The following is a 23,776-nucleotide window of genomic DNA, read 5'->3' as shown; positions in this document are numbered from 1 at the left end:
GGCAGAATGCCTTTGATCTTCAGCTTCTTTTCCTCTAAAACCAGAATCACTACTTAATGATAACTTCTTACCTTCTTGAATACAGAAATATACATCCTGAGTAATAGTGACTTTTTACCTCTTGCAGGCTGTGCAGAGGGCCTTATGGATTGATCAGTTCTCCCAACGGGGAAATAGAACAATGCAGACTTCATACCTGGCTTGTGGGCAAGACTCACAAAGAAGTCGTCCATCTTTCATAATACCCTGCCACCTAGGTAACGCAGGATGTATTAGGTAACACAGCTATCACACTGTGGGACACTAACAATTTACTCCTAGAGTTAAATCCTTGGCTTTAACCTTCTGACAAGCCAGAGCAGTACACCAGAAGAAACAGAAATTTGTACCTCCTGAAAAACACCTGTGGGCGCACCAGCTTACAACTTGCTTTGCTAGTGCTTGCTAAAACTTGCCAACACATGTGAGCTTAATCACACCCCCAGCCATACCTGAATTCAGCTGACACAGTATTAAAGAGAAGTATTTGACAACCTATTTTAACAGATGTAACTCAAACACAGGTTTAAACAACTCCAAAGAAGCTGAGCAAAAATAAGTTTTACAAAACCTTGTTCCTATAACTGAACCTGTAAAAACACAACCACTCCATACAAGCAGTCTAGTCTTTAGGTACAGAGATGTCACCTGTGCTAAGACCCACAGGTGACATCTTTGCACATAGCCCAAGTCTTAACACAAAACTCCAGGCATGCTGGGGGCACTGACCAACATTCCCATCAAATCCAACTCACACCACACACCCCACATGCTACAACCTGAAAGCAATCCAATTTCCCAGGTTTGCACGCGCAACTAACTCAGCATAAAGGACGCTGCTCCCCTAAATGCTCCACTTGGGAGATATGCAAGTTTTGGGGAGCAAAAATAAGGAATGAGCCCCACACATCATGTCTGGCATCAGGAGAAGTCGTCCGGGAAGACGGGAGAAACAACGTCCCTGCTGCTGCAAGGAGTCACTGAAGGGTGAATAAACGTTTTTAAATGCGACTGTCACTTACTTATCCAGGACGAAGTAGAGATCAAAGGCACCGTGACAGGAGCGCTGCTCTTCTTGCTCTTCCTCCTCCTCCGGCCGGGCGCAGCAGATTAGGCTCCCCATTGCCAGCAAAAAGCAGCACAAAAATGCCGCTTTCTCCACACTGCTCCAGCAACTCGCCATCTTTTCCCTCTCCTTAATTCTTCCTCCTCCCCCAATCTCTCTCTCTCTCTCTCTCTGCAAATCTTACAGGCACTTGGGAAGCACCGAGAGCAGAGAGAAAAAAAAAAAAAGGAAACAAAAGAAAAAATCACTAACTTCAGAATCTCCGCTCAACCCTGAGAGCTCAAGGCAGCCCTACCCGCGGGGCGCCGGACCGCTAGCTCCGGGCACGGGGCTGAGCCCAGGCGGATGGTCCCCAGAACCCAGTCCCCATTCCCCGCCGCCTCGGCGGCTGCCCTGAGCGCCTCAGCCCCGTCCCGCAGGAAAGAAGAGGCTCCTCTCGCAAGGGCCAAAGGCAGGAAGGGGCAGAGGGAGGGGAGCGGGAGGAGGGAGACAGGATCTTATGGGGGCAAGCTGAACTGGGACTTTCCTGTTCCGGGATATCGAGATGGTGAAGGCTGATGCGAGCGAGGGACCGAGGTTATGGACCGCTGCCCGGCGCCGCCGGGGCACAGGGCGGGCGTTCCTCCCTCCTTCCCTCTCGGACTGCCCTCGGGGCAGGACAGCGGGGAGCGGGGCAGGGTACTCCGCCGCCGGCGGGCAGGGAAGCCGCCCGGGGGCCGGGACAGCCCAGCTACATTCCGGAGCATCACTGCGCGTCCTGCTAAGCCTCTCTCCCGCAGGCTCGGGAGCGGTTTGGGCTGAGGGGAGGTAGCGCCCAAGGCAGAAAGAAGTTGCTGCTGTAGGAGATGGGCGTCATGGCAAAAACCTGTGACAAACCAGAGGTGGGGGCACAACGCGAGGGAGCACTTAAAAAAAATCTGTTTGCAGCTGAGTGCAATTAAAAACACTATTGCTTGGGGGCGGGGGTAGGGGCAGGCTTTCATGGCCCTCTCGTGCCACAGCAAAATCTTTCTCTTCGTGGAAATCTTGGTTTACTCACACTGCAGTCTGAACACATGCTGCAGGCGATGAGTAATGATGAAATATCTTAATGGAGGCTTTGCACAGTAGCGTAATCGCTCCCGCCTGATACACACAGGTTACAAAGCGCTGCCCTGAAGAGATGGCCCAGCTCATCTGGATGCTGTCTCCAAAGTTTGAATAATTAGTGGCTTCCAGCTGCTTCCCCCTCCCCCACACTCTTTGCAGCCCCTAATTAAAAAAAAAAGAGCCACAGGGAGAGATGTGAGCAGAGTCACTTTGCATGACAGAGTTGGGGCTAGACATTTCTCTCTCGGGGCGAGGCTTCCATCGCAAGTCAAGGTGGAGAGAATCCATCCCCTGTGGGGTGCTGGCGCGCTGCCCCACCGGGCACAGCCCCCCGAATACCCAGCGCTTCGCCGGGGCTTCTTCACCCGGGAATAGGAGCCGTAACGCTCCAGCCGGGAGCCGCTTCTACGTGCCAGCAGCAAAAAGTGACACCTCCTGCCCCCGACAAAGGTGGAACCCGCGGGGGGCACGGCCCACCCGGGCGGGCTCGGCCCTCTGCCCTGCGGCGCGACGCGGGAAGGGCCGCGGCGTGGGACGTGTGCGTTGTTTGCCCACGGGGGACGCCAGCGGTGCCCTGGGCCCTGCCCGCTCCGCCCTGAGTGCGCGGCTCTGCCTGGAAATGCTGGGATGCTCCTTGCAGCCCCCGGGCCCTTTCCCTCTGCGCACGGCGAGGACACGCGGCGCGCCCGCCCCTCCGCGCAAAGCCCCTTCCCCGTCGGACCCCGGCCCCCTCCAGCAGCCGTGGCGTGCTCTGTGCGGTGTAGGCTGCCGCCCGCAAGTCTGACATACAGTTTGCACTTCGGGGAAAGCGTCTCGATTTCAGTTGCCTGTTTCTGTGCTGGACCGAGTTCAGACACATCCAACCGCGGCGGCGGTCGGGGACTTATCAAGGAAAGATTAGAGGGTCCACTGGTTTTCAGCCGCTTGCCTGGTTTAACTATGCACAGCTAAAAGCTGAACGCACTGCTCGAGCTCGCCACTTGAAAGGTTTTTGAGCACTGGCCAGTTGAGACCCAGCGATTACTTAGATCATGGAGAAATAGAAAAAACCCACATCCTCCCTGGCGACATTCACAAAAAATGAGCAAGCGGCTGCTGAGCAGCAGGAATCCTCCGCTTCCTCCCGCGCCGCCGGGCTTCGGCCTCGCCGGTGCCCACTAGTGTCCGCAGCCCGCGTGGTCCCCGGGAGCCCTCGCCACCCCCTGCCCGAGGCAGCCGTCCTTCTCCGCACACACCGCGGCCTTTCAAAACGAAATAAAAATGCTGATAGCGTCAGATTCTCTCGGTGCCTTGTGAATATCACACTGTATCGTAAAATAACGCGGCAAACTTCAAGGGAGTCTCCAAAGCAAAGTAAGGCACTGACGAGAAAAAAACCCCACTATTTCCCGATAATGTGCATCGCCCTTCTCTGATCTCTAACATATCCTCTGATTCTGCAAAGAGAGATGGCCGAGCGGCTCATCTGCCTCCTCCAAAGGGCCCGGCGAGGGGGCACATTTTAAGGCTAGGTGAGCGTATGCAAAAGCAAGGACTCGGCTGGCTTCTACCACGGTCAGTGCTGGGCAGAAACACCCTGGGGAATGTGGGGCTGCGTCTTTCCAGCGCCCCTTCCCTGCTCCTCCAGCCCCTGCGGCGGGGGCCGGGCGCGGCGGGGGCTTGTGGGCCGCCTCTGCAGAGTCGCCTCCCGGGGCCGCAGCCTCCTGCTTTAAACCAAACAGGTTTTCCCGATCGGCCTGAGCCGCTCTTGTGGCTGTCACACACCGGGCAGGCCTGTCAGGTCCCAAGCTGGAGAGAGGTTTGTGTGGGGTCAGCGCTTCTGCCCACAGGAGGGCAGCGGGCAGGCAGCGCAGGCCGGGCCGGTGACCCGGGCGCCCGGGCTCGTTTGATCGGGTCTTGCTCGAAGGAAAATCAGAGCAAACACCAGCGGAGCTGACCTAAAGGTGCGGATCTTAGCCTCCCTGGAGCACAGGTTACCTCAGCGCACTGTCTCACAGTGGTTGAAGCTCCGTAAGGCAGGCGACCACGTCTAATTGTCCCTTCTTACACCGTCTGTTGCTATTTGCATAAAGACTGCAAAAAACATAAACTCTTGAATGAAGAGTTTATGAAGTGCAGTGGGAATTGTCCAGCCCAGTTTCCTGACACCTGCATCCCAAATCGGCAAGTATTTCCCAAGTAGTATTAGGAGATGCCATCGGCACACCCGTTCCTGGGCGGGCGGTGGGATGCAGAGCTTCCAGGGCGGCTGGGCAGCTACCAAACCCCCGCCGCGCTCAACAATGTTGTTCGTTCGGCCCGAGCTGAATTTTAAAAGAGAACAGAAACTCTTGAGTTCATCCTCTGTAATCCCTGTATCACAGAACACAGCGAGAATGGTTCGCTCTCATTATTGCTATAAGATTACTCTTTAATTGCAGCGAAAATCCATCCTTTCAAAAGTATTAAAGGCTTGACGTTTCTTTTCCTGATACAAGCCCTTATTCAGATTACATGGACACTAATCAAATAACCCGGGTTATTTCATTTGTCAACATGTTCATAAAAATTTTCTACCAGGCGTTAAAGGCATTTATATGGAGCGACATCTTTCAAAAGCAATGTCGCTAGTTCAGATTTAGGGTATATTTGATTATGACAAGATGTTTGATGGTTTTATTTTACATACCAGCTGTGCCACAAATCGTTTCATACCTCAAAGTCCTAATTTTTATCCTGCGACTATTTTCTATGAAGCAGTACTTTTCATTTTAAGCGGCTCTTGTCAATACCTGCAGCTCCTAGAGGAGCCTTCTATTCAAAAGTGTTGTCAGATGATCTAAAGGACAAGTGGGAAGGCGACTTTGGAGACTGTTTTGTTTTGTTTATTTCGGAATGCGCGTGTGTGGTTTTTTCCCCCCCCGAACTTTAAAAGAAACTCCTCGGTTTATGGTACGGTTACAAGGGGGAATCCCGTCCACCTTCTGACTCCCCCGCGCTGCGGTCCGCAGCCGCTGCGGAACGGCTTCTGCCTCGGCGAGGGCTCCGGGCCCCCGCGGGCGGGGTGGCGGCGGGTCCCGGGGGAGGAGGACGCCTGGCTGGCGGCGGGGGTCGGGGGCCGGAGCTGCGGTAGGCGTTTCCCGGGGTCTGCTCTGGGCGGGGAGCCGCGGCGGGGGAGGAGGGTGCCGGCGTGCTGGGGCGGTGCGGCGGCGGGGGCTGCGGCGCAGCTCTTGGGGGGCCGGGCGGCCCCGGCGGTGGGGTGAGGTAAGGTGAGGGCTCCGCGGGCACTTGTCCGTAGCGGGATCCTGGGAGAGGGAAGGGGCGCGGCGGGGCCCCCAGCGCCGCAGATCCCCCGTCCGCGGGGAGCGCAGCGGGAGCCCAGGTGAGCGGGGCCGGGACAGAGCGGCCGGGCGGGGGTCTCGGGGCGGCCCCTGCCCCTGCAGAGCGCGGCGAGGCGGCAGCAGCGCCGTCCGTCCCGGCCGCCCGGGCTGCGCTCCCGGAGCCGCGGAGCGCTGCGCTGCCGGGCCAACGCGGGCCGGGCCGGGCCGGGGCCTGCGCGGAGGTCCCCGAGCCGCCCGGGCGCTGCCGCACGGCCGGGAGCTGCTGGGACCGGGGCCGGGCTGTCCCGGGGCCGGGAATGGCCGGGGAGCAGGTGAGGGCACTGAAGTGTCCCTTGCTGACTTGTGCCTAACCCTGGCCTTGCCACCGCCCGCTTCAGTGCGGCAGCGAGGGGCCCCGAGCAGAGTGCCCCGAGCGGCGGGTGCCGAGCCAGGGCTGCCGGGGGCGATGCCGAGGCGGAGGGGGAGGCGGGTCCCTCTCGGCAGCCCCCCGGCAGTAGCCCTTCTCCTCCCTCCCGGCTCCTCTTCTCTCGCCGAGAACTCTCGAGCATCAGTTGTTCTTTTTATTGGTTACAGCTCTCCTCATCCTTCCAACTTCGACAGGTGATCAGAGCATCGTGGCTGTTTTAGGTACCTACTTAGGATCTAACTGCTTTTAAGAAATTGATGAACTTTGTTTGGAATAGCTCACATTGTTATTCTCCGTTTGTGTGTATTCCTTATATCATGGATATCCATGTAGTAGAAATTTCTTACATAAGTTAGGAGCTGTTATTGCCATCAGTTTAAAATGTCACATTGATCTTTGAATGTGCAAATCTTTACATGAAAAGATTTCTATTGGAATTCAGTCCACTGAAAATGTTTGAAGCATTTTAATGACTTTGTTCTGAGATCTGACAGCTGCTAGTTGAAAGAAATGTCAGTAGAAACTTGATGGAAGATAAGATATTTAAATAGTTTTGTATTTTTAGTATAGTTGCTTTTAAATGAGAAGCAGTTGCACTCATGCATGAAATTCAGAATTTAATAATAAATTATGTCTCAGGAGTTTTCCCTTATTTTGGCTTTTAAAAATGCAAAATGTAGCACTTGACAGCTTTTGTTACCATTTCTTAAGTATAACTGGTACTAGAGAGAGGAATAGAGGAATTTCTTTGGGCAATAGGGTGATTAAATTTATGTCTTTTAATGTATAAAACTACACCAAAGCATAAGCTGTTCTTTGAGAATGCAATTCTTTTTTTTTGTTTGTTTGTTTGTTGTATTTAAGCTATACTGTTTTTCCAGTATTTCAAAGCAAAGTAGAGCTGCATTATGGAACTCTATAGAGATATAATTTTATAAAAAACCCCAGTTTTGTAGCCATAGAAATACTAATGTAAAGTCAAAGTATTTAGATGCTGTTAGCTGAACATAATATAACTAGATGAGAAAGTATAAAAATAAATTATGTGTAAGAATTACAGATTGTACCCAAGATCTTACAAAAGAAATTACTTGGCTAAATCCTAGTATTTACAGATGGATATTTCCGTGTCTGTAATGTTGTGATTCTGTTAATATAATTTTCACGCAGTACAGTCTTATCTTACCTGCAGTTGCTATTGACAAACACCAGGTCAAAGAACAAAATATTTTCTTGGAAAGCACATTACTTTAGGTAAGACCTCTTTTAATTTACAAAATTGCTTTCAATTAAAAGGTTTCTTGGCTTCATTGTAGTGTAAAATAACTTATTTATGTTGCTTCCCACAATTTCACCTTGCATAGTGTCCTTCAGCTCTGTCACTTGCTCTTATTGGAGTTGACATCATGTAGTAAGTTTAGCACTAATGTAAATAAGATTAGTGTAAGTTAATGCCACTTAGTACTGTTGAAGAAATCTCCAGCATCAGCCATGTGAAAGTAACTGATCCTTGTTTAAAAATGTTTCATTTTAAATACAAATGATGAACATGTGAAATCACAAAAAAATAAACAGGTGTATGTGTGGCTGTATGTATAGTTGTGAATGCATGTATGTGGATATATGCTTTTTTGTCTTTATGTATATGCTTTTCTGTTGGAAAGAAACAGAGCAGATATTACTGTTTTTTTAAAGTTGCCAAAATCTATAGCAGGACTCTTAAATAGGAGCATACCTTAATATATCTTTAATTTTAACCAGATAATGTAATTTTTAAAAATTTCTGAAAAAGAGTAATCAATGTGAATTGTATGAAGAGAGAAGACAAATATTTGTGACTGTTTTCACAAGTTACACATTTTGTTTCTGTCTGTTTGTGTTTGGTTCAGTCTGTTTGTGCTTGATTCACACTGTTTGTGCTTGGGTCGTGTTTTTGGTTTGCTGTTGTTTCTCCGTTTTCTGTGGTTGCATACAGGCAGTGGTGGTTTTGTATGCATAGATGCCTTGGTGAAGGAGCAAATGCACAGATCTATGTGAGAACAAATGTGCTAGCACAAATTGCTGTGGTCAGGGCTGCTGTTTATGTGAATCAAGGATTTTGCTGAAAGTAGGTACACACATCTGTGTGACAAGTAACTTTCTTACACTCTGTGACAGATGAATAGTTGCCTTCTTTATTCCCTCTGTCATGGAATAACATTTGCTTTCTGTTCTGCATGTCCCCTGTAAAATTCAAACTTCCTGTGATATTTTGGGGCATTATGTCAATTGCTGAATGGTGAACAATGCCAGAGCAGCAGGTGCAGAAACCAGACCAAGTCTATGAGGTGACCACCAGCACAATGCCGGCCTGGAATATGAAATACTTTGAGCTCTGAACTGAAATGTATCCATACAGTGTATGGCATGTACAGCTGTATAAGCAGCTGAAATTATTTATTTGTAACATTTACAGTCTGATAATCCTCGACCCTGGCTGAAGAATTAAAACATGCTCCCTTTATCCTACAGAAGCCCAGTTTTTTCCTTTATCCCACAGAAACCCTGTTTTTTAGGTCTTAGGCCTTGAAACCACAAGAGTGAAGTGGTGGATAGCCATACTGCTTCATAAAATAGAACATCTGTAAGCCAGTGAAGAGTCAGCCCTTCACACAAAGATAAAGTCTTTGAAAGGCAGTAGACTACGGAGCTGTAGTCATCCCCTCTTCATCCACAGGTGGATTGTCTGATTTATGAAAGACTTGTACAACCCAGTACCATCCAACAGGGTCCATTAGATTAGATGCAGTGCCAGACAGAAGTGTTCATTCTGTCCTTGGGACCAGCCCAGCTGGAAAGGAATATTGACATTTTATGCATCATGAAGCCAAATTCCTAGACACAGTCTATTTGAACCGCTGGGATTGCAGAAAATAAATGTATTTCATGCTTTCCAATGGATGCAGCATGGTATTACTGTTGCTCATTGTCCAGTTTGAGATATCAAGAGTTCTCCCAGTGCCTGCGTTGATTTCTTGTATTTGAGCACTGGAAGGGATGGAACAGAGACCTCAGTGGCCCTGTTGTTTGTGTCCTGCCAGACTGAAAACCTCCAGCTAAATCAAGGAAGACTTCATGTGCAACTGTGCAGATACTGTTGCATCACGCATGCCAACAAGAGAGTATTAACCAGGCTTTCCAGCTGTGTGGGATAGCCCATTCCTTTCCTACCTACCACATTTTTTGCCATGGAAGAGAGTGGAGGTAGAAATAGGGGTTCAATGTGGAAATTCTGAAAACCATAGGGAAGTTTGGTGCTGAGTTGCCATTTGAGAGCCAGTGGGGTGAGAGTACGTGACTCTGCTGGGACTTCTTCAAATCTCAGTTTTTTTCTCATCAAACTAGATGTGATGCTCAGTCTCAGGCATTTTGTTCCTGGACATCAGGTGAAGACTGGAAATTGCATCCTTGTGGTGGTCTTGGAGACGTGACTTAATCTTCACCTGCTTTGGAGAGGGAGGTCTGCGTGTCTGTGTGGCAGCTACCATGCGTCAGGAGAGAGGCCACTTCAACTTTCCCTAGTCTCAGAGAAAATAAGAAGAAACCTGAAAGCTTTTCTTTTAATTTCCACTTCCAAATGGTTCCTGTATGTCACAAGACTTGTTTAAAGCAAATGTGGAGCATGAGGTATTTGTTCATTTCCAAGCAGGGATTTTAGCTCTGTCTTCTTCATTATTCCCACTGAAGTTTGAGAGATTGTTCATAATAAAAAGATTTGGCAGTTTCATGATTCACTAGGCTGGGTATCCAGCCAAGATATAATGATGGTTCATCAAAAGCTGTCAGCTTACATTGCATGTACTGGGGATTTCAGATGATGGAAGACAATCTGAAGACCACAGAGCCTTAAAATAGTAAGAATTGGAGAACTGCTCCCTGAAGATGTCATGATGATACAATAAAAAAGTGGTAAGCACCCCATAAGCTTGGAGGTCTCTAATTCACAATAAAACCTCTATAAGGGCCCAGTTTCTGAAAGCTCAGAACAGACACTATGCTCCTCACCCCAAGCTGCCTCCTGATCATTCCAGAGGATGCTAGACAGTGAGTTTCCTTACTTCTAGTCATTATTTTTAGGGACTTGCCAGGTCAGAGTTGTGCAGCTGCTGTACAGAAAAGTATGATGAAAGCTGGGGAAGCCTGGAATGCTGAGGGAAGACCATTTGCATGCATCAGGCTAGTTCAGTCCCAGTTTTACTTCACTCTTTAGATTCAGTTCATCTCTGCAGCCAGCAAAATCCTCCTTGATGCATAGTTGTATTTTCTTCTGCTTCTTCCCAGATGCCTAGCTCAGGTAAGCAAGTCAGGCAAGCATGACTGAATCATGCCAGGAGAACAGGGGATATGTCAGATGAGCAGTACATCAATTGAGAAGAACTGAGAAGAGAGGTACTCAAAATATGCCCCAGCTGTAGCCCTGCAAAGTAGCTGTAGCAAAAAAAAAAAGTAAAATATTCCAGTCTCCCCAGGTTTTATTGTCATTCTCTCATTTATTTTATCAGTGCTGATTGGGCTGTTCTTAATGCATGGATGGGATGTGGCTCTCTGGCAGGAAAGAGACCTCTTTGGATCAGCTGCCCTCTTGCTTCTCTGCAGAATCACTTCTGGGATCCAGATTTGTGACCAGTAAAAATGGGAAGATGAAAGAGCATAGTCAAAGCTCAGAAATTCAGGGTGTATTGTCTTATGCCCATCTCAAAGATGGACAGGTTGCTAAATGTGAGACTCAGAAATGAGTGACATATGAGTAGTTTCTGTTAAAACCCAAAGAAATTCTTTCCTTTCCAAGGTAACCCAAGACCTTTGCATACTCTGCTAGGGGTATAATGTCTGTCTGAGGGGTAGCAAACCCCCAGATGGCTTTGTTCATCCCAGACACGCTGTGAATGGCAGCACATAGCTATATCTCCAAGTGGTTTTGTACAGTTTTCTTGACGTGTGCGGGATTTTCAGCAGTGAAGGTGCAAAGAAACCACTTCATGCTCAAAAAGACCTGACCTGCACCCAAGCTGAGCACATAAGCTGTCTTGCAGTAGCAGTAAGCTAAAAGAAATTACTTGTTTAGACTTTTCATGCTGTTAAAGGACTTCTCAGCTTGTAATTGAATTTAGGAAATGGGTTCTAGTTTTGGTATTTATTTCGTGGGTTCTGAATTTACTTATTTTTTAAAACAAGAATTCTCCTTTTTTTTTCATTTTCTACCAGTTTCCTTCTGTTTTAGTTTTGAGTTTTCTCCTTTGCAGTTTGCAACTTAAATAAAGGGAGAAGAAAAACTGGCACAGAAGCAAACCAATTGTATAAAACCCAAGAGTAGATTTTCTCACTTTTCTATCTTGTATTCCCTTGAAATTTCCTTCATGTGTTAAGAATCCTCAGTTCCTTATAACAACAGAAAATAATAAATGCTGCAGACAGAACCACTCTGTCTGCATCAGCTCAATTCCTTTATTATCTGTAGTTTATTGTGCATGACACTGCACGTCTGATCGTGGATTCCTCGGACCGAAAGACCTGCTATTGAAATCAAAGGCAGTTTTGGCAACGGCCACAGGACTGCACTGGCACAAAGTCACAGGTTATATGCTTCAGGGAAAATGCCATCACACTTTGGAGCAGAAAGGAGTAAGTTAAAAGGTGAAGGAAATGATGGCTCCAGTATTTAATATTTCTGGGTTGCTTTTTTTTTTCTTTCAGTTTGGTTGACATGGGAAATGCAGAGCTATAGTGTTTACATTAACTCCTGCTCTGAAGAAAGTCTGGAGTAGATATAAAAATAGTTGGAAAGACTGTGGGATGATGCTTTCCAGGATCAAATACTTTCAATTATTTTTATGAGTAACTTCTGTGTCATTTTTTTTCCAACTAAGGTAATTGCTTTGAAAGTGATATAACTATATGCAAATTAATCTACAGTTAAAATGGAAGTAAAGGTGAAATAGAAGAAGCTGTTGACATTTAAAAACAATAAAATTAATTTTAGAGAAACAGTTTTTATTATCTGCTTCTGGTTTTGATTATGAAGAGCTGAACTAGTTAAATAAGTTCTGGCTGAAAACGTTCCCCTCTTGCAAATGTGATTAATTTGTTTCCTTCACACTTGCATGGTTGGTCATAATATTAAGCAGGGCTACCAGTGCCTTTATGGCCACTAAGAAGCTCCAAATGGTGCCACACTTCAGTGTGGTTACCATGGCAAGGAGAATCGGGTCAAGTCCTCTGAAAACAGGATGCAGGGGAGTCCTTCCTCAAATTGGTCTTTCAGCATTTGGGAATTTCCAGACATTTCTTAGAAGAGCTTGCAGTGACATCTGAAGGCCATGCAGTAGGAAATCAGGGATCTGAAACTTCCTTTCTTTTCCTCTCTGGAAACATGTTTTTCTCATGAGATGCAGGAGCGATGTAAACATTTTTCAGGAAGGCAGAAGTTGTAAGCCTCATTAGTTAATGGGATGCTATACAAATGCTAGGAAATGGGGAGAGACTGGGAGAAGGCCATCTGCAGAGTTCCAGCTTGGAAGAACACTCAGGAAACCAAAAGTTAACTGGCAATTTGTGTGCTGCTCTGGAGGCAAGCAGGCTGGGAGCATTTGCTGTGAGCACCATCTATTTCATGCGCTTTTTAATCGAACATCCACAATTGCATAATCCATAGGGAGTTGCCTGCCCATAGGTCCTTGTTCTTTGACAGATCTGTCACACTTCTCAGAGATCAAGATGCAAAATCCATCACTCAGGGACATGGTATATGTGTATCAGATACTCTCTGGGGGATGAAGAGTCCATTAAATAGCAAGTCCCTAAACTCATCCATATGAAGAATTCACATCTGTGACAGATAGAATATGGAGACTACCCATCATCTAACAGGTGATTTGAGTCTAATGTGCTACTAAAGCACTATAAATATTCATTTTATTTCAGCCTCTCGGAGATGTCTGTGGGTGATCCCAGAGGGATAGGAACTGCTTATGCAGAACCTGAGTGAGAATAGAAAGATCATGTTGTATGAGGGGGATCATGTCTCTGAGAAGCAAGGGTACTTCCAGCATTGGCAGTTTGAGGCAAGCATATCATTGCCTGCACGATACAGAGCTGAAGATATGACCTTCACAATGAAGCTTATGGTAGACTTCTGAGAGTGAATGGAGTCTTATGTGCAACAGCTAGGGAACCTGTGAGAAATGAAGGCACAGCAGATTTATTGCTCCTTAAAGGAGGTAGCAAAAATGTGGAAATCAATGGCATTAAGACAAGAGTAATCAGCTGGGGGAAGTAATGGGGAATTCTCTGTTATGAGAATTTTCTCTCTTCACTCACAGGGAAGAATGTGAGCAATTCACCTACTTCAGCCTGTCAAATTAAAATGCCAGGCATTCTAGTATACCTTCTCCATTTCTCATTATGACTCCATTTGTAGGTTCTTAGTGAATTTCTTTTGACTTTGAAGACTGTTGGCAAAGATGTGAGATTTGCATTGAAACCAGATTTTATAATTAGACGAGAGCTCAGGTACTGGATTCATGGTTTCGTGTAGAATTCTCATTCAGGCTCAAGTGTGAAGTTCCTGAAAACTTAAAGGAAGTTTTATCAAAAAAACTCTTAAGCATCATGGCTGTGGCTGAAGTTTTGGCTTTAGATTATAACCAGATGAAAAACATGTAGAGGTGCAAGCTTACATCCAAATTGAGGGGTATTTCAGATTTATATTCTGGCCTACATGCCCATGTTCTTTTTTTTTTTTTCTAGCTCATTTTCACTGTCTGTTTTGAGTGCTGTGGGTGGTGCTGCTGTATTTCAGCATTTCTGAGATCTCTGGTGGTGGTTTCAAGGTATGAGTTTGCGTGGACTGTTACACAGCCACCTTCTGCACTGGCAGGTGCCACAGTGTGGTCACACTCCTGCTGACCCTGTCTGAGAATCCAGCAGATGCCCTCTGGCAGCAGTTGGACCTGACCTTGCACACAGCCATTCCTCAGCTGTCTCTGGGTTTGCCATGAGTGGAGGCAGGACTGACAAAAGCAGAGCTGTCTAGGGCCCTGGGCAACATCATGCCCATGCTTTGTTGAGATTTACTTCTGTAAAGTGTCAGTGAGTATTTGACTGGACTTACTGGGGGAAGAGCACTACGTGGATTTAGGCTTGGGATGATGCTAAACTTCCCTGAGCTTTGCTGAAAAGGCACCTCTGTGTGCATTTTCCAGACACCACTATCCTCAAAGTAAAATCTGTGTTAGTAAACTTTCTTTAGCAGTGCCACACAGCCTGATAAATTTCTTCAACAGCAACAGCCATTGAAAAGTCACTTTGAAAAGTAATTTTAAAAAGTCTGCAATGTAAAAATGAATTACGTAGGTTGTCTGTGGGTACCCTCTCTGATGCTACAGCTGCTGGCTTGCACAATCCAGCCATAATATTACAGTGATGCCTTTGTAGATACCTCCTCTTCACCTCTTACTCCTGTTGTCCATGGTACTTTTACCTCCCTTCAGCTCATCTGTTTCATTTCCTTTGCTCCACCACAGAGCTGAGAAAGTAAATCAGTTTAATTTTTTTCTCTCAAGTCATGTCTCAAGCTTCAATCTTTACTTTTGAGGAAGTCAGTATTTCAGTTCTCCGTGGTAAGGGTGGCAGGTACCAGAGAACCCCCTATCACTCCTCACCTGTGCAGGAGGCAGGACTTGTTCCAGTACTGCCCTGGATGAATCTGCACTTCGGAATGGAGACCCCTGAGCATGGGCATGTTGGAAAACCCACAGGATCCAGCACATCCCTTTGCAGAGGTAGCAGCTCGTTTTGAAAACAGTACAGTCATATTTGCTTGTTGTTATCCCTCAGCCGATGAACTTGGCTCAGTAACAGAAGCTGAAATCTTGTGGATGCAGAGGGAAGAGCTTTCTCATGCTATTTGGAGACTGTAGAAAAAGATTCACACTTTTTCTTCTAATGGTGTTGCAGAGTATCCCCACTCTCCACTCTAAGTACCAGCAGCACAGCTTCAGCCAACACTGTAGATTTAAATTACTCTCCCTACCTGACATAACCCTGACCAGACCCTATCAAACCCAGTACCTGTGGAGGCACCTAACCTCCTGTTTGAGCAGAAGGTGGCAGGGAGAATGACCCTCTCCTGAGAGAAAGGATTCCTGCCTGACAGGGTGCTCAGAGGCTGCAGCGATTCAACACACCGACAGCACCAGGGGGTGGGGGATGTCCTGCTTCACTTTGTCGTGGGACACTGTGTTATGCTGAGATGTGACACTAGATGGTGCATTCGCCAAATGATTGGAAAAGAGGGCTCTTCCCAGTGTCGAAACCTTTTGGCTCAAGGCTGATGGTAACTGTCCCATCTGCTGTGTAATCACAGTGCATCCTTTTCACAAATTTTCACAAAAGTGACCCTTCTGTGCAAGAGTTGAGTTCTGTGCTTCCACAGCTGCCAGGGTGGCATTTTGAGACTTTGGCACTTATGCATGTAGGTTTGGGGGATTTTTTGTCTGATCACAGATTAAGTTAACAAGTCACTTAGAAACAAGCAAACTTTTTTGTCATACTGGGTTTTAGGGATGCTTAAGGTTGGATAGAGGAGGTATATTATCCCACTCTTTGCCTTGGTTGTGTGGTTTAGGCCTTCATCCTTCCGATGATTACTACATACTGAATGTATGACCATGTATTTTAATATTTTTAGGGTAGGGTCTTAGACCTTGCCTACAAGGAATAAATTATACTGAATTAACTACACTGGTTTAGAAATTGATTTAGTTAAATCAGTACAACTCTCCTGAGCACTTTATACCACTTCAATTTAAGTCATAAGTCAGTGAGTAACAAATCAATTCTGTTGGCAGAGAGTGAGAAAGATTAGACTAGATCTTCAGCCCTTCTATCTCAGTATTTATTAGGCTAAGGCCTCTTCAGGGCTTGTTGCTGTTCTCTTTAATTTTTTCTGCCTAATGGACCTGATCCAGCTCTTGATGGCGTAAATGAGGGGTTTTCCATGACCTCCAGCTGGGAGCTGGAGATGGCTATATCTTTATTAGAAGCCTAGAGAGGCTTAGAATGACAAATAACTCAAGCCTGTCTCCTCACTGCATACTGAGTTCTCAGATTGTGGCTCATATTGCAGAAGTTGCCTCTGCAATGACAAATATATTATTCTACATTCAGGGTAGAAAAATTCATCCTCTAAAGACAGCAATCTCTACTAACATTGTGCTAGGAGTATCACTATGCAAAGAGTCATAATCTGATTTGATTTTCTCAACAACAGCTGATAACATATATTTAAGGCAGGCTGAAAATAATTCTTTTCAGGAATTGCCTCAAATGTTGTGCATTCTGGTTGGGTAGACTCAGGACTCAGATTATTCCTGGTTTTGTAGCAGCTTAACCAGAATCTAGACTGATGTTGCACTTAAGTGAAAAAAGCACAGCTTTTCCAAAATGCGCTTCAAAAAGTCTTGCTTTTTTTTTGTTGCTGTTCTCTTTCTCTTCCTTTGTTCACACTTCTACAAACTACTACTAGTAAGAAGGATATCTGAGAATATGGTTAACAAGAATATGCTGAGTTCTACTCACTGCAAATTTTGCTTATTGTTCCCCAAGCTTCTTACTCCTGTCTGTAGAGAGCAGCAGTTGAACTCTTGGACTGTCTGCCTTTTCCTGGAAGAGTAATTCACTTGTTTACAAACCTGAGATTTTGATTTAGTGCAAAGTAATCTTTCTCTTTCTGAACTGGATGTTAATAAAGCTGTAAACTCTGTAACAAGCAATGTTCTGTCATACTCTTAAAATTCACCTACAGCTCCTGGAAGTCTTTGTATTTCAAGTAGTGATGCCACCTTCCACTTCTATCTCTATGCCAAATGTGATTTCTTGTGTTTTTTACAGGTTTATAATGGAACTTACATCTTTGCCTAAATTCCTTTGGACAAGTGACAACAAGCTTCTGCATCACCATTTTCCGGACATACTGGCTACTGTTCATACCACACAAGACATCCCTGAAGAAGTTGTTTTTGGACCATGCATGCTCCAGAACACCCTGCTGGACACTGTGGCTTTCATTGCTCTCAAGTGTTCCGATAGACGGACCATCCACTATGTATTTAAGGTATGAGATAACAATGTTTAATGTTCCACCTATCAAAAAGAGTTACACCACCCCTGAGAAGGTAACTTTGCAACAGGTAGGTTCTTGTTTTGTTCAGCACAAGTAACAGCTCCTTCAAAGAGAAGTAGCCAGTGCCTTTCTAATTTATGAGCTGCAGACTGGAAGGACCTAAGGAAAATTGTTTCCTTTGCAGGAAAAATACAAAGTCCTACTTCTATGCTGACGATTGATGGCCTGCTTCAGATCTGATGTGGAATAGAAGGAAAGAGGGACAAATAGTTTAGTAACAGCTAGCTCAGGTTTTGTCAGGACAAAGGAGGTTTACCTGGAGGTATCACAGCCCTGTGAGAACAGAGGGGGAACACTTTGGCATTGCACTGATTCATGCAGGTGGTACATTCATAGCATGTATTTACAGATCTGGGCAACTGCTAACCCAGTGTGCTCAGTTATCCTTTAAAGTGAAACCACAATGGCAGTCAGGCAACTAGTCCACACAATCTTTGGGCAGCCACAACTTAACTGCTATTAGGACATGGACCTCCTCAAGTTACCTCAGATAGGTATGTCTGTGTTACAGCTACACTTTTCAATCACTGTTCAACCCCAGGATTGTGATGGAGTGTTAACTCTCTGGCTCTAATTCCCCAAATTTTTTTGTTCCATAGCCACTGTTTATCATGCTGTCTTCTTACCCTGGATTTCTGGGTCTTAGAGTGCTTTTCAGTCACCACTGGCCTAGATGAAGACAGAGAGGTGTTTTACAGTGTGAAGAAAGCAAATTTCCCACATTCTATGGCTTGGATGGATCTGGGAGAGATCCAGGTTTGCCTAAGATTTCTGTGCTTCAGAGGAGAGAAATCCCAGGGCATATGTGTAATATGGAAGTGTAGTGGTTTGGTTCTAAATATCCATTACCTACTTATTTTGCTTCTGTGAGATAAGAATTAGGAGAAAACAAAGCAGGCACAAAACTTAAAAGAATATAAAGAAGTTTATTAACAGAACTAAAAGAAAAAAAGTAAGAGTCAGACTAAACCTTCAGAACACTTCTCTTCCCCCCACCTTTCTCCCTTCTCCAACTGACAGTGTAAAAAGACAACCCTTGAGATTTTCAGTCAGTTTACCACCTCTATAATAATCTCAGTTCACTTCGGGAGAGGAGTCTCTCTTGCTCATGCTGTGGAGACATCTCCACAACAAACAGTCCTCTCATGGCTTCAGTGTCACAACGAGACAGCTGCCTGGCTTGGTTCTCTGCTCTCTCGTCTTACAGCTTTCCCACAACTGTTTTCGAGGGTTCAATCTTGAGCTAATGGGGTACCATTTTAAGGTTGAGCTGTTCAGAAACAAACGTTCTCTTCACCCATCTCTGGGAGCATCTTCATTTCTAGGAACAGAGGTCTTCTTCTTCCCTGGGAACAAGGGTCTTCATCACTTTCATCTCTCTCTGTTCAAGCTTCTCACCAGATCACAGCTACTTCAACATTTGCTTATTTCAGCACAGGTGCCTTTGCTCATGGTTGCGGTTTGAACGCTCCACCCCCCACGCTTTCATGAAATTACAATGGGTACTCTGATGTATCACAGTCCATCACCACCATAGCTTTACAACAGAATTTCACCTTCTAAGCTTGGAGCATCTCCTCCTTCTCCTCCCTCAGGATTTCAGCTCTTCCTTCTTCACTGACTTTGGTGTCTTTATGGTGTTTTCTTCACGTGCCTTCACCTTTCCTTTAACTTGGGAGAGGATTGATGTCTGCAGGCTTCATCTGTTCTGGATCATCTCTTACAGCACTAAGAGAGTTGATGTCACCTGGGCCTTGCAGCTGGAATTCGCCTTTTGCTCTTGGTCACCTAATTTCTGCTGGGTGGCGGCTGGAGCTCGTTTCAGTGTAGTGTTTGATTTCAGCAGCCGCACTGGGTGAGGGCTGGCCTGGCCCGGCGGTGCCGCGGGGCCGCCTGCACGGAGCAGGGCCGTGGATGGAACAGGGCTCCGAGGCTCCAGGGTGGCTGTCTCCCGGCCGGCCCGGCCGGCACTGGGGGGCTGTGCCGGGTGTCCAGCGAGCAGAAGCGGCTGAGATCTCAGCCAAGCCGCACCGTGGCTGACCTGGCCGGACCACCCCAAGCAGGGCCCGGCCCGGCCCTCCTGGGCCGCGCAGGCCCCAGTTCCCTGTCCAAAAGCCAGAAACAAGAGAGCTTTCCTGGGGTTTGTTCATTCTTACATGTGGATCACAGAGGCGTGTCAAGCTTCTTAAGTGGCTTAAAAAGGTTGCCAATATTCAAACTAGCCAGTTGTGGTTCTATTGGGTCTGGAGGAAGCTGTAAGCACCTGTTAGCAAGAGAATCACTTCCGTGACTGATGGAGCCCTCTTTAACTAAAAACCCAAACTATGCTAAACCATGACAGTTGTTGGGAGATAACCTGTTCGACACTTGTTTTAAACAAATTAAGAAAGAGAAGAAGAGGCTTTAAGGTTTATATGACTGATTTGAGTCTCTGGCACAAGTTTGCTTTCTTGGACAGTGTTGTTAGTACTCCAGGAGACTGACATACTCTTTGGAGAGAGACCTGTCCTGAAATGAGGCTTTATTTTTGGAATATTTCTGTATTTCTCCTGAGAGTTTTGAATTACTGTAGAGATAGCCTCAAAGGTTTTCTACATTGGAAGAGCCCTCTAGAGGGATGGCTTTAGTGTTTTTCTACACTTGAGCTAAGTAATTGCTATGCAGCAATGAAATAGGATGCCTGAGTTGGCTCAGATCTCTGTCTTTTGGCAGTAAATACATGAAATTCTGTGCAAGTAGCTGTTTCAGATGCAATCGGTAGTCCCATATCCTGTTAACTACTCATAATTAAAAGTAAACCCTCCAGAAATCAGGAACTACCATTAAGCTTCTAACTCTGTGTAGTAATTAATTAAAAATGCAATAATGATATTATGTTGTAATCATGGCACTGAAGTGCAAAACAAGAAATGAGTTTTGCTATGCTGGCTATAGTACAAACAGAATACACACAGGAGTAGTTTAGCAAGGTGGATTCATTGCAACTGAGGTTTCTGTTCATCACAGCTCATCAGCACTCCTGCAAGACTTTGGGGAATATTATTTCCAACAAGGGTTTCATCATCTTGGGCTTTTTTGTTTAGACCAAAGGGGGACTCTGTCATTTTTTTTTTTCCCCTCATTTTCTTGGAGACCTTAAATTGAGCTCCTGGGCCCAATTTGTACCCTTGGGCAAAGAAGAACTCTTGGCAGCCATTGGCACAGGTTCTTTCCAGCTGAGCTCCTCTGCCCCTTACAGCTTCTTTGGAGTTTCAAGAAAGAGCCTTATTTTCTCTCTTCTCCTCCAGCATCCCCCAAGGGAGCCACGTGGCCTCCATAGCCCAGCTGTGACAGATGTTGGGCTGTGAAGCCCTTACCTCATATATGGGTGCAAAGGATCCATCTGAGGAATTGACATCTCCAGGAGAGGGTGGATTTTCTGGGTTTATAGTGTCTCTAAACACATGAAAAAACTAGAGCTGGTTCATGCTGCTAGTTGGCAGCACCTAGATCTTATCTTACGTCTGGTACTCCTGCTCACCTACTTTAAGCTCACTGAGCTCTTTCCCTGGAGTCCTGGCTCCTGGCAGAGCTGTGCTCCCTTTGACTTTGCTTAGAGCACTGAGTGGCTGCTCAGTATTTCTGAAACACAGCAAGTAAAATATGACAGCCTCTGTCATAGCTGTTAGTTACAGCCACTGTGTGTGGGTGGCTGTTCTTGTGTCGCTGTCAGACACTTGTATTTCTCAATCATTGTTAATTACCATGGCATTTAGAGAGAACCAGTTACAGGGCATGCTAATTTATTTTCTCTCTTGCGTTAATTAACTTCTATGCTAATGGTCTCTTAATGCTTCATTCTTGTATCCAAGCTACTAATGTGATCAAACTTTTCATGGTAGGTAATAGTCAGTTAAAACCAGAGAAATAATTAGCCAAAATATTGTTTCTGGTACCAAACACCAATGAATGGCTGCCCTGCAATTAGTGGAAAACAAAGAGCTATACATTGCTTGGGGTGAAATTTAGATCGTACTTGTCATTAGACATTTCTCATTTTCAAACTTCTTCCTTTCTAAACAGTGACTTAGTGCTTCAAAAATTAGTTGAGGCTTTTTATGAGTATAAATGTTGCCCTTGATGGCCCTGTGTTTCAGCCTTCAAGCTATGAAAATCTTCCCCATCTTTCAAATATTGCAGAGGACACAGGTCTGCTGTGGTAAACACCAAGGAAAAACCTATGAAGAAATAAATCATTCCCTATTCAGTGTAAGAAAGTAACTAAGATTGGAGTCACACACTGAACGAGAAATACAAAGCCAAATGTTTTGTACTTATATTATTTCATGGTCAACCTGACTAAATGACTCAGAAATCCTGTGGAGTAAAAATTATATGTGATTTAGGACAATGCTGTAATGTACACACAGAACAGAAATTTAATTTGAGCAATAGATTTAATATTATTTTTTTAACTTCTTAGTGCCTGACCTTACAACCTGAGAAATGTCTTTTAACTCAATTTTTTTTTGGTATTTCTGAACGCACACAAATCAACCCCTTGCAACTCTCAGAAATTATTTAACAAAAAAATACACCTTAAAATGAATTTAATTAATCTAGTGAAGGTAAAAAAAGGAATACATAATTTTATTTCTGAAAAAGGAAAGAGATCATATAAGTGCTTCTTAGTTGTAGATATTAAAATCTGTATTTTATGTAATCTAGCCAAACAGATATGCAAATATCTACTTGGGGTATGGAATCAAATATCCATGATTTTTCTTAAACCTCCTGATCCATATCCTCTTACATCAGTGAAAAACTCCACATGCAACTGTCCTGAGTGTATGTTCATTTTCACACTGCACTGGTCCAGGGGTCTGCACATCTCTCACCCCCCAAGTGACAGCACTCACACATCTCCTGACTCATATCCCATTTTCCCACGGGATTGAGACCCCTTCTTAGAGAGGATGACACCTCCTGTACCTCTGTGATCCACACCCGACACAGTCCCATGGGATGGTCTGCAAAGGACAGAGCTAGAGACTGACCAACATACCAGGCCTGGCATTGCCATGGGAGGTTAGCCATGAGCATTGGTGTTTCCTCCTCCCTCCCATGCAGCTGTATTCCCAGAGCTCTCAGCCCTCACACCAGGGCAGCCTTCTCCCTATGATGCCTTTGGATTTGGTGACACTGGCAGATGTGTTGGGCTCACAGCTTTGTCATATGTGCTCAGTGTGAGGCAGAAAACAGGCTTTGTTCTTGGATTGGATGAAAATCTTGCTTTGGGCCTCAAGACCTGTAACTTGCCTTCTTTGTGTCCTGTCTCACAGGTAGATGTTACATCTGTGCACAGTCCCACAGGACTGCCTTGGATGAGACTTGTACAAGCAGCTGCCAATAGCAAGGAGCAGAACTTGGAAGCTTACTTAGAAAACAGTCAGTTATACTATCGCTCCACCAGGAAAATCAATAAAAATGAGGAACTGCTTGTCTGGTATGATGAGGAGCTTTCCAGCCTCTTGGGTTTCAATGAGATAAAAGCTCAGAGTCCCCAGAATGGTAAGTACCAAATTGCTGGCTGCAGGGGTCACTGAGGACAGAAGTGAGTCCTCATCTTCCTTAGTATGTGCTTGTCTTGTAATACAAACCCTGTCTAAATCCTTAGCTGGTCAGCTAAGAGAAAAGACCTTTTGCTTTGGGGTTTGAGCTGGAGGCACAGAGTAAGAAGCAATTTGCAGTTCTTAATGCCATTCTCATTGCTACTTCCTAGCAGAGGATGGTGCACTAGGGATTCATGCTGAAATTTTTGAGCTATGCAGTGGAAATCTACGCATTTGGATAACTCAGAATCCTAAAAGTCTAAAGTATCAGTTGGAAATAGGCCTTTTTTAGCTCATTGAGAAATGAGGTATAGGCTAGTGTTCAGCTTTAATCTTGTAAATGAGCAGGGCTTTAAAAATACATAAACCTAACAGCACTGCATACAGCATAGCCTGCCTATTTAGTGTGGGACACAGTGGAAATGAGGAAAAGGGCAAGCTTTCATTTCTGAAATGTTGCTGGAAATTCATTGCTCCAAAAGAAATTGACCTGGAAGTTGTTACAAAACTAAAAATCCAGGTTACAGAGACACCAAGCAAGTCAGTCAGGTCCATGCCAAGTCTGACTCCAGCTGTCATTTGCTCCAAACCTCATCTAGTTAGACTGGAACAGAACCATTTCTACATTCCCTTTAGTTGATTCAAACAAAGCTTGTATAGATTGGTTGGTAAAGGTGTAGGTTGGTAAAGATATGAGTTAGCAAATTTACGTGGTAATGTGCTTGTCTGTAAGTTAGTATTAAATTAATACAGAGACATTCATAGCAGGAACCAACTAAATAATTCCAGCTGGTTTCAGTGCATTCTGTTAGTTTCTGTGTAGACACATACTGCCAGGCCTTTGGATTTACCAGGAAAGGGTGTTGCTTGCACAAGAGACACTATATCTACACTCAAGACTTTAATCTCACAGGTATAATGTTCCACCCATTTCGGCAGCCTTATTTTCTTATAAAAAGTTCAGCTTCTGTAGTTTGTAAAGTGATCTAAGCTGTGCTGAGTCCCAAATTAGGAATTTTTAGTTCTACCCAACCAGTTTATGAA

General features: G+C 45.4%; 2 protein-coding genes across 5 annotated transcripts in view; one reads left to right on the top strand and one right to left on the bottom strand.

The window, feature by feature from the left end:
• Window positions 1–1,914, bottom strand: part of ANTXRL (ANTXR like) — a 58,306-nt gene extending 56,392 nt beyond the window's left edge. Inside the window, exon 1 of the mRNA XM_010411242.4 lies at window positions 1,062–1,914. Coding sequence (XP_010409544.1) covers window positions 1,062–1,222 — 161 coding nt within the window. The 5' untranslated portion in view covers window positions 1,223–1,914. The remainder of the gene's footprint in view (window positions 1–1,061) is intronic.
• A 3,487-nt stretch (window positions 1,915–5,401) lies between these two features.
• The window catches only part of ZNF488 (zinc finger protein 488), a 26,641-nt gene continuing 8,266 nt past the window's right edge, over window positions 5,402–23,776 (top strand). Inside the window, exons 1-4 of one of the 4 annotated variants that reach the window (XM_010411202.4) lie at window positions 5,772–6,141; window positions 7,113–7,174; window positions 16,850–17,072; window positions 22,463–22,691. In XM_010411202.4, the coding sequence (XP_010409504.1) occupies window positions 16,857–17,072; window positions 22,463–22,691 (445 nt within the window). In that variant the 5' untranslated portion in view covers window positions 5,772–6,141; window positions 7,113–7,174; window positions 16,850–16,856. The other 3 variants (XM_039553880.1, XM_039553879.1, XM_010411210.4) reach the window with 3 other exon arrangements.

The sequence above is a fragment of the Corvus cornix genome, chromosome 6, assembly GCF_000738735.6.
Source record: "Corvus cornix cornix isolate S_Up_H32 chromosome 6, ASM73873v5, whole genome shotgun sequence".
Classification (NCBI taxonomy): Eukaryota; Metazoa; Chordata; class Aves; order Passeriformes; family Corvidae; genus Corvus; species Corvus cornix.
This window is presented reverse-complemented; position numbering and strand designations above follow the sequence as displayed.